This window comes from Austrofundulus limnaeus, unplaced genomic scaffold (assembly GCF_001266775.1).
Source record: "Austrofundulus limnaeus strain Quisiro unplaced genomic scaffold, Austrofundulus_limnaeus-1.0 Scaffold78, whole genome shotgun sequence".
Classification (NCBI taxonomy): Eukaryota; Metazoa; Chordata; class Actinopteri; order Cyprinodontiformes; family Rivulidae; genus Austrofundulus; species Austrofundulus limnaeus.
In genome coordinates, this window is record NW_013952480.1 from 937,215 (window position 1) to 947,118 (window position 9,904).

General features: G+C 39.7%; 2 protein-coding genes across 3 annotated transcripts in view; one reads left to right on the forward strand and one right to left on the reverse strand.

Annotated features, from left to right (window-relative positions):
- tax1bp1a (Tax1 (human T-cell leukemia virus type I) binding protein 1a) overlaps positions 1–8,044 on the reverse strand; it is a 19,760-nt gene extending 11,716 nt beyond the window's left edge. The window contains exons 1-6 of one of the 2 annotated variants that reach the window (XM_014011209.1): positions 7,859–8,044; positions 7,084–7,204; positions 6,468–6,682; positions 3,609–3,711; positions 2,928–3,118; positions 2,656–2,811 (exon numbers count right to left, since the gene is read on the reverse strand). In XM_014011209.1, the coding sequence (XP_013866663.1) occupies positions 2,656–2,811; positions 2,928–3,118; positions 3,609–3,711; positions 6,468–6,656 (639 nt within the window). In that variant the 5' untranslated portion in view covers positions 6,657–6,682; positions 7,084–7,204; positions 7,859–8,044. The remainder of the gene's footprint in view (positions 1–2,655; positions 2,812–2,927; positions 3,119–3,608; positions 3,712–6,467; positions 6,683–7,083; positions 7,205–7,858) is intronic. The other variant, XM_014011208.1, reaches the window with a different exon arrangement.
- Positions 8,045–8,421: 377 nt separating this feature from the next.
- hibadha (3-hydroxyisobutyrate dehydrogenase a) overlaps positions 8,422–9,904 on the forward strand; it is a 24,884-nt gene continuing 23,401 nt past the window's right edge. The window contains exon 1 of the mRNA XM_014011210.1: positions 8,422–8,527. Coding sequence (XP_013866664.1) covers positions 8,461–8,527 — 67 coding nt within the window. The 5' untranslated portion in view covers positions 8,422–8,460. The remainder of the gene's footprint in view (positions 8,528–9,904) is intronic.

Below are 9,904 nucleotides of genomic sequence, written 5' to 3' on the forward strand. Positions count from 1 at the left end.
ACAAAAACAAAAAAAAAACAAGCAAACCTTCTTTGGTTCAGTTTCTGTTTAAAAAATCCACATTTTTTTCTGTGCATGCTCATTAGTAAAAATGTTTCTTCAACATTATGTTTTTTTCTATATTTAGCCACGCTTAAAGTCATGTCTCAGGAGCAGCTGTGATATACGATTTCGCCCTCAGGGCATTTGTAAAGCTTTATCTTATCGCTCGTAAATCACCAAGTACAAATTATAAACCGTGAGGTTTTTTGAACTAATACAAAAACCAAACTCAGTGTTTTCATGTTACTGAATTCTGCAGCACTAACTGAACAAAAGGTTGTTGTTTGAGGCCAGAGCATGCAAAAGAAAAAGAAAAGAAAAAAAAAGGAAAGGTTACTGATTTCTCAGTGGTGTGGTGTGTTTCTGTACATGGTGTGAGCCTGCTGAGGAAACGTTTTTGTTTCAACTTGCTGCTCATCAGCCCTGGATGATGTTAAATCATCTATAGCTAATATTAGATGTGACAGAACAGCATACCTTCTGCTCACACCTTGTTCTGTTCACAACAGGCACCAAAAGTGCTTACTTCTYACACACGCATACAGAGGCAAAAATAATAAGCTGCACATTGAAACGGACATATAGACAATCAGATAAAAGCAAAAATCRTAACTTCACTCAGGCCTGTCTCCCTCTGGGCTTGGCTCTGCGTGGATTTGCTGTATGATTTTTTTTTTTTTACGGCTGGCATTTGGGAAGCACTTTAGCAGTGCATAAAGACCTTATAAAAAGTGTAGTCATAAAATTAACAGCCACGAAATATGTACTTATGTTTTCATGTTAAAGTCAAAAGGATCTTTCCATCAGAGGGCCACAAGTTGACGCACCCTCTGTAAATACTCTACAACACACACACACACACACACACACACACAAGTCGTATATACACAATGGACATGCCTGTTGAATGAAAAGCACCGTGGTAATAACAGCGTGTGTATTAGTATTTAATTTATGGCAATTTTTTTTTTCTCCTTCATAAAAAGATCAGAAAGCAGCCTGATTTTCACTGATTTAAAGCRGCACTAGGGGGCGATGTGAGACTGGTTTAAACCTAAAACTCTTGGCAAGCAGCAGGATTTTCTCCCCCTTTGCCAACTCCCCTCTACTTGGGCTTGAGTTAAACGCTTTAAGCGGTGTGTGTCAAGCTATTAAAATGAGCAATGCATAAAACACACCAATCTGAATATGAGTCATCCTGGTGAGAGAGAAAAATTAAATAAACATCCAGGTTTACTCATTCATCTGATTCAGTGATGTTTTTATGCAATTAATCTTCATTTCGCAATGTTTTTTTTTTAATGCTTATAAAGTAACTCGAAACGCCAAAACAGAAAGCGAACAAACAGCAAACTGGGAGAAAGCAGTGGCCACTGAATCGCGTGACTGAGTGGTGTTTGTCCCTGAGGCTGGGCAGGGCTCTTTTTTTCATAAAGGCGGTTTTGTGGACAACCCTCCTGTCATTCCACACACACACACACACACACACACACACACACACATGCAGACTAAACGGCTTTGCAAGCGGGTGGCATAATGAGTGTGTTTGGGAGTGTTTGTGCACATGCGGAGGCACAACAAGGGGGGGGGGGGGGCCCCCGTGGCGCACCACCCGAATGTGAGCGCGGCGCGGCGTGTTTGACGTCATGTTTGTTCGCCCTGCGGTCGCGATGGCATCGTCCCTGACGCCAGATGCCCGGGAAAGCTGCGTCCCAATTCCGTTCTGGCTCACTGAGTCAGGTCGTTAAAAAAAGGAGGCGGCGAGAGGCTGGCGTGCGCGCAGAAAAAGCGCACACCAGGCAGCTTTTTCCGTGCGTCTGACAAACACGGACACGGATTATACAGAAGCGTGGCCCTTTGAAGTTCTCGGAGCTGTGATCGTTGATGAGGAACCGGCTCCATGTGTGTTTGTGGACAAATCAAAGTGTACACAGTGAGACTGAAACTGTCTCACCTTCAGCCTCAAGGTCTCAACAAAAGCTTATTAAAAGGAGACACATCCTGCTTTTAAACCATTCTTTATCACATTTAAATCAGTTGGAGTCTATATAAAGTGGTCTGAATTCCTCCTTATTGTAACTCCACAAASCCCTCTTTCACCACTTTTCTAAAGYTCATCTCAAAGCAACTCGTTTTGAGGCTGTTTCTTTAAAACCAAACGAGGTGCATCACACCCCGCCCCCCTCCAGCTCCTAGTTTGATAGAGGGGTTTACGACTATATAGCTRTGCAGAATTAAAAGATGTCAACAACTAGACTTGTCCAGAGTCTGACCCAGACAGAGAGGAGAATGAAGACCACCAAATTGTAGTTGGTAAGTCCAGATCTTATTTAGAAATTCTGTCGCAAAAACTGTGACGTAATAGTTCAGAAAACGTCATTTAAAAACAGAGAACACTTGAACGGGTTGAAAAATTTGACCCAAAATGAATATAAAAATATCTAAACAAATTTTTACTTCTCTGCACTCCTAGAGATTCCAAGTACACAACAAAATATATTTAATAGCTAAAGAAGTGGATTTTGCATGATATGTCCCCTTTAATAAAAGCTAAATATTAATGTTATGTTGGATATGGGGAAACTTCAGCTCACAGCTCCTCCTCTCTCTAACCTGGTTGTGTGTTCGCAGAAGGCAACACGTTTCCCTCTCCTGCTCCCTTTCCCTGGCCAGTCGTTTCTGCTCCTCCTGCAGCTGCTGTTTCTCCTCCTGTAGGAGGCGCATAGCCTTCAGCAGCTCCCTACGCTCCTGCTGTGCCTCCTCCACACGCTGTCGGACGGAAGGAGACAAAAAAAACGTACATTTCTTGAGTGTCCTTGTGTGTCGTGACACCATAGCTTCTAAAGATGTTGTTTTTTTTTTGTTTTGTTTTTTTCGTGGCCTACCTCCAGTAAGCCAGTTTTGGTGGTAACAACCAGTATGTCTGAGTTGCTGTCATCCTCAGTAACAGTCAGCAGCTCTTCGGTGGGTGTAGCCGGTCTGAACTGGAAAGGCGTGCTGGCTCCTCTGATGTCGCCCGTGTGAGTGACATAACAGAACTGGTAGAATTCCCCATCTGACTTCGGAACGTAATAACCTAAAGCAGAAAGAAAAAAAAAAACAGGTTTTTGTGGGAAATCTCACCTTTTTTTGTTTTTTTACATTAAAGCTCCTTGAACAGATCCTTTGTTTATGCTGATAAGTCAGGCAGCCCGCGTTTCCTCTGAACTAGAGCGCCGTATTCAGACATGCGAGGGGGTGGGGGGGTAAGTACAGCAGATCCAGCAGCAAACCAGTTTTACTGACTCCTAACACACCACAACGTGCTCTCGTATTTTCACTGTGTAATATTTGACCATTCCAGGTCCAGTAAAACCAGTTTGCAGACCCTCAGCTTTAAGTGTGCGCATGAATACGTGTGTGGCATGAGAGGTGCTCAGGTCCCAGGCCGTCGTTTGCGGTTGTGTTGCCTTATTAAATAAAAGTGCTGGTTTTTATGTGCACCGTAAAACAGAGGAGTAACTTTGGAATACCCTGGCTCTGTATAGTGGTTCACATAGTGTGTGTGTGTGTGTGAGTGTGTGTACCTTGAAACACCACAGTCCTGTGCACAGTAGTTCCTGGTTCGTAATTTTCCGGCATTGGAGACCAAAGGAAGGTGTAGTAATCTCTGGCTGTGCTCCAACCCACCTAAAGAGGACAGTGGAAACAAACAAATAATTTAGCATGAAATATATGGCCTAAATTGAGAGTGGACTTAATTAAACACAATTCTGTTTGGCGCACAAACTAACGAAAAAAAAAAAAAATACTCCAAAGGACTCAAAACAAGAATGGAAACATTTAAAACCACATTCCTCCCTCTTAATCTCTGCTTCTTTTGAACTAAAAAAAAAAAAGCATAGTGAGGTGTGATAAATGGGTGGGTTGGTGGGTAAGGGTTTAATCTGTGTCCACATGTGAGCAGCCAAAATCAAATGAAAACAAAAAAAATAAAGTGTTATATATAAGTAGGACAGGTAGGGAGAAAGGTGTCAATTTTACATAGGATGACAAGGGACTTATTTGAATTTCAAGTGACAGATTGTAAAAGGTCTTGAATCTTTCCCTGGCTAAGCCACACACACACACACACACACACACACACACACACACACACACNCACACACACACACACACACACACACACACACACACACACACACACACACACACACACAAACTTAACCGCATGTTGTGCAATGAGGTGTAAGAAAATGAGAAAAGAGATGTCAGTAACAAACTGCTTTTTCTGGAACTCTGCCACACAGTCATCATATCAATTACAAAGTTGGCGCTTTCTTTATTATATAACACAGGAAATAATAGACTGCACAAAACACCAAAAACAAGCCTATTTTTAAATTAAAAAATAATTAAACACCAGATTTGTTAAAATACGCAATAACTTTTTTTTAAGCATTTTGATTAATTTAAATAAAGAATCAGAGCAGAAACAGCTTTTTGAAGCTCTAGGTGTTAATGGTCCGAGCTACTCAAAACCTTTGTCAAAATTTCCAAGTTTCATAACACAATAAAYTGCAGTTTCTCCCTGACCGCTCCTCCATCGAGCCGTTACACTGATCGTAATGCTGTTAAAAAACAAAAGGGTAATCGTTAGTCAACAAGACAACCAGGCCAAGAACATTCTTTCCGCCTCCAACAGCAGGACAGCGAGGCAAGGCGGGGAGCCCGGCTCCGGCGGCCTCCTGCCAAACTTTGCTTGTGTGGTCATGCGTGTTTGCTTAAGACAGAAAAGACATCAATAATTGGACTAATTGCAGAGTGAAGTTGACTGACATTTGCTTAGACACAGTGTGGCATTCCAGCACAGGAGTGATGTTATAAAATAATCACAGGCAAGGCAGCTATCAATCACTCAGCTGAAGTGCGAGGGGACAACGTGATGACACTTTAATTATAGACTCACGCAACGGGTTTCTCCCTGTCGAACCAAGCAACATGCCACAACCTTGTGTTTCTTTTTTTTTTTCCTCTCTGTTTTTTGTCTTAGGGGGTTTTGTGTGTGATAAAAGAGATAAAAGTTAAAGACACATGCGTAAATTAAGAATCAACTTTACAGCAATGAAAAAAACATACTTCGTGCAAGAAAAACACACACTTGATAAGCTTGTTTTGAACGCACACTTCTGGTGTTTGCTATGTATACTTGACATGTGAGCACTGCTCGAGGGCACACTTGTCAAGGCACAAGTTTGCAGAACTAGAATCCTATCATTCTGCAGGAAATGAACGTTTTCAGCCACTAGGAGGCGTCTGTGYACAACTCAAAACGTTTCTGCTTGCTCTGAGTCATCCGCACAGTGAGCAGGCTTTCCTGTTCTGTCTTTCTCCCCTTCAGCTCATGCCTGAAGATGCAACAAGAGGAAGAAAATATTCGCTCCCTGAGTCATCTCTCACGCTAGAAAAAAGAAGAAAAAAAGGAGAAGTTTTTGCCTCTGGCAGGAAACGTTTTGGCTTCCGAAATTAAATGAAGCCTCACATTCAACACATTTTTCCTTGTTTGCTGAATGAGAAAGTTAAATTAAAATCATACAATTATTTGACATTCAAAATAAAAAACAAGTTCCTCTTTACACAACTGATAAAAATCACAAAAAACACTGACTTCTTGCAACTGGAACGGGTTCATTCTCATTAATTTTACCAACTATCAAAATATATAAATAAATAAGGCCAAAAAAAAAGGCAGGCAAGTGCGTCAAAAAAGATTAAAGAAGCATGGCTTACTTGCATGGCTCGCTAACCATCAAACAAGTTTCATTAGCATGGATTAACATAATTACATTTTCCAATCCTCCTCCTTTTTTCCAAATAAAACCCAGCGTCTTTATTCCTTTTTAATTGACCTGGCGGATTTGAAGTCGGTTCTTAAACAACGATAAAACGCTCGTCTTCGGGCTTTACGAGACAGAGTTTCCTAGCTCACATTTCCTGTTAATTACGTGTGAGATTTGATGGCGTGGATGAAAGAGACAAGCAGAGAAGGGGAGCTGGCAGTCAGGAAGTGGAGGGAAAGGCCGATGGAAAGACTGAGTGAGGCGAACATGTGAGATGAAGTTCTAATAAGATTTAGAGTGGTTTATAAAGAGAGCCAAATGGGCCCTCCCCCTCCCTCGCCAGCCCACCATGTACACTCTTCCTTTTTCTGCATCATGAACAACCACACCAAAGCTTGTGGTAGGATTTCAGGCGTGTAGTGAAGAGCTGAACCATTAGTGTCAGGGCAGATGTCGATGTTAATGTGCTAACTGTAATCTTTTGAGCAACTATTAAGACCCTAACACACAATTAGTGTTATAACACACGTGTAATTACTATAATTTTAATATATAAAGACTACTCTCATTAATAAAGTCCAGTTCTACAAGGTGTGTAAGYGTTACCTTGAAGATGCCCACCCAGTCTTTAGGGTGGGGAGTAATGTAAGGGGTCAAGGTGTAACGGCACTCCAAGGGCGCCTGGGGTAGAAAACTCTTCCCCACATTTTGGAAGATGACATGGGCAAAGTTTGACGTTTCCATGATGCTGACACTGCTGCCAGGCGATGAGTCCACCACCTGGAATGATGACATTTTCTCCTGTTGGTCACTTCATTTGTCTGCAAGTGGGAAAGTAGCAGAAATCAACGAAATGTTAGAACAGTAAAGGGCACAGGACATCAGATAAATGTASACACAGCAAATAATATTTACCAAACTGTTTGTGTGAGGGTGGCAGAGGAAATCAATAAGTAAATAGTTCAATACTCCGTGTAATCTGTGATGTTCAGSCTCAACTGGAAACTCCTGCCACACAAATTTACCACTAAAGGCTTTGCAGCCTCAGCATCAATTTAAAACCAAACCAAAGTCTTCTCTATCCATGTTTAAAAAAAGAGAAAATAGTTTCAGAGGCATTTATGAACACTAAACCTGGACTTTTAKGGAGTTATTTTTTATAATATTGCTTGTCAAAGACAACTCACTCATCACAGTCAGTAAAAAGATTTAAAAACAATACCTTAAAAGTGAAAACTGCAGAGCAATTAGTCCTCTGTGGCTTTGARGGAGCTCAGTCAGGCCAAAAAAGATGACTTCATGATGACAAAAAAAAAATTAAAATAAACAAAAACTGTGACACCCTGTGGAAGGAGAACAGCTATATTAATTTTAATTGATTTATGTCCACAYGGCTAAAGTATACAAACAAAAACTATGCTAATTAATACCCAAGTGATTCTACAATTATGGAACAAAACATGTGAACCTCTTAACATTTCAGATTTTTGGCAAAATCTTAAAAGCTATTTATTTGAAGTTAAATTTGAGAAGTTACATTCAGAGGTTCACAAACATTTAAGATCTACAGTAAGTAASCATCTTTGAAACAACAGCTAAAATAGAAAGGTATGTGCAACTCTTTACAGTATTTCCCTGAATGAGCACGAAGGTAAAACCACAAACCCACACTGATTTCRTTATCAGTATGACTCAACTCCAGGTTCAAAGAGAAAAAGGGAATATTTCTGAGTTATAATTGCATACTTATCGACATAAATCAAGCTCATGGTAAATATGCAACAAAGAAGCTAAGCTACTTCCCTGTCGCTTGTAGCCAGGTTTGCCCTGAGGTTTATCTTATTAAAGGAGGCTAAAGGAGCTAATATTAGCATGTGAACAGGCCATGGTGTGTCATGTCACTAGCTAGCTAACCATCATTTAGGCAGGGCTACGAGCTCGTTAGAACACGAAATCATACAAAACGACAGACAATGTAGCGTAGAATAAATTATTACCCTTTCAAGTCATCGCCACAAGCGAAGAATAGCGTGTTTCTTCCTGGTATGTCGATGTTTATTTCCCTGAACGTCTCAAAGCTCTGACGGTAATGCGTATCTTCTTCCTCCTGAGGAAAAAAAAAATGATGCTGAACTTCCGGGATGCTGAGCAGTACCACTGATGATGCTCTAATGACGGCAACAACAAAAAACGTCTTTGCGACTCTAAAATGTATCGAAGTCGGACAAAAAAAATACATTAAAACTGATTGCTGCTGTTAATTCGTTTCAACAAAATAGTGCATCTTCCTCTAATATCATTCAGATGGTAACTCTGCGTTACTTATGCTCAGACAAAACACTGAAAGATAGTCTTTATTCTTACTAACATAACTTACTTTACTGTGTGCTTTTATTTAGAGTGGATAAAAATACTGAAAATGTAAGCTAAGAGGCGTTTTAAGGTGAAATCACAGGATATCCCGCCTTTTCTTCACTCCTATTGGGCTAGCTAATTCACCCCGTAATGCGATTGGTTCAAAGAGCAGTCAATCATAACGCTCTGTTTGGCTTGTCTGGCTTGACAGCCTGTCACCGTACACCGAGGTCAAGAGGAGAGCATGGCTGCGATGATGTTTAGGAGGTCTCGAAATGTATGGTCCAGGTGGAATAAGCCCTCTACTGCCGGTAATGCGTTCGTCTTATTGATTTGCCTTGTGCGTTCTTGTTTTATATTCGCAGTGTTTTTTTAAAGGGTAAATGAAAGCGGAATATTATGTTAGCTCGCTAGTTAGCCCCCCAAAAGTCTGCGTTGGAGCTGTCCATCATGTTAGTAATAAAGTGTTGTAGTCTGAACACAATGTCCCTGTGTTTATACTGAGAGTAACAAATGTGTGCACACTGAAATGTGAAGGACGTGTCCAGCAAACACAAGCTTTAGTCTATTCTTTTCTGTTCACATCTCTTGCAGACTGATTTGTTGTGTTTATTTAGCTATTAGGCTACCCACTGGTTTAGATTAGCCTGTGGTTGCATCATTACCACAGTGACCATTAAATCTAGGACTTCCCTTTTATCCAGCAGACAAAACACAGCTACTGTTTTCTTAATTTTCTCAATATTAACGAATCATTTAGCAATTCTCATTAGTAGCCAGTTGTAAATTAATGATATAAATCACTTTTAAAGGGGTTTTAGAAATTAAGGTTTGAAATTGTCTCAAACAACTTTCTTGGTGTTTTAGAAGAGGTTCAAGTGTGCCTGCATGTTTTATATATTTTGTCATTATCTCAATTAAACATGAAAAGTGAACGAATGTGACAAATTAGAGATCTTCTTCACAGAAATTATTAATACTTAAAGTTAAAGTTTTTTAGTTGATTAGTAGTTTAAAGAAAAGTGCAAAACTTAAAAAAATTACCTTATATAAGTCATTTTCATGCATTTTACCTTTTTTATTTTACAACAAATCACATTAATTGATTGTACACTTTTATAAATATGTTATGTTGGATGTTCACACTCTGATTTAAAGACTCAAATTCCTTGGAATCCACTGTAGTGCACAAATGGACCAATTAGTATCATGTTTAATTTACCATATGCAGTTTGGTGCATTTATTTGCATCCATCGAATCAGATGTTTCTAAAAGACATATTTAAAACTTAACATGATAGTTCTGTGTGCGAATGCCCATTAACATCCTTACTTTTTGTAAGGAAGATAAAATCTTTTCAATCAGTTTGTAAAAACCCAATTACTATATCCACAATCATGGGYTGGCGGGCAATCAGGAAATTAGAAGGTAGATTACGAACAACCTCAGTTTTTACCCCAATTTGCAATAACTCAGATTTCTTACCTGGAATAATGGATAACAGTTATAAAAATTGGGCTGACAAAGGAATATTTAAATTACAAGATTTAATGGAAGGTTCTGCTCTAATGTCATTCAAGCAGCTAATTAAAAAGTATAACGTTCCAAATAAAGACTTCTTTTGATATTTACAGGTTGGAGATTTTATAAGGAGAAAAACTACACTGCTGGTCCGTCGGGATATATC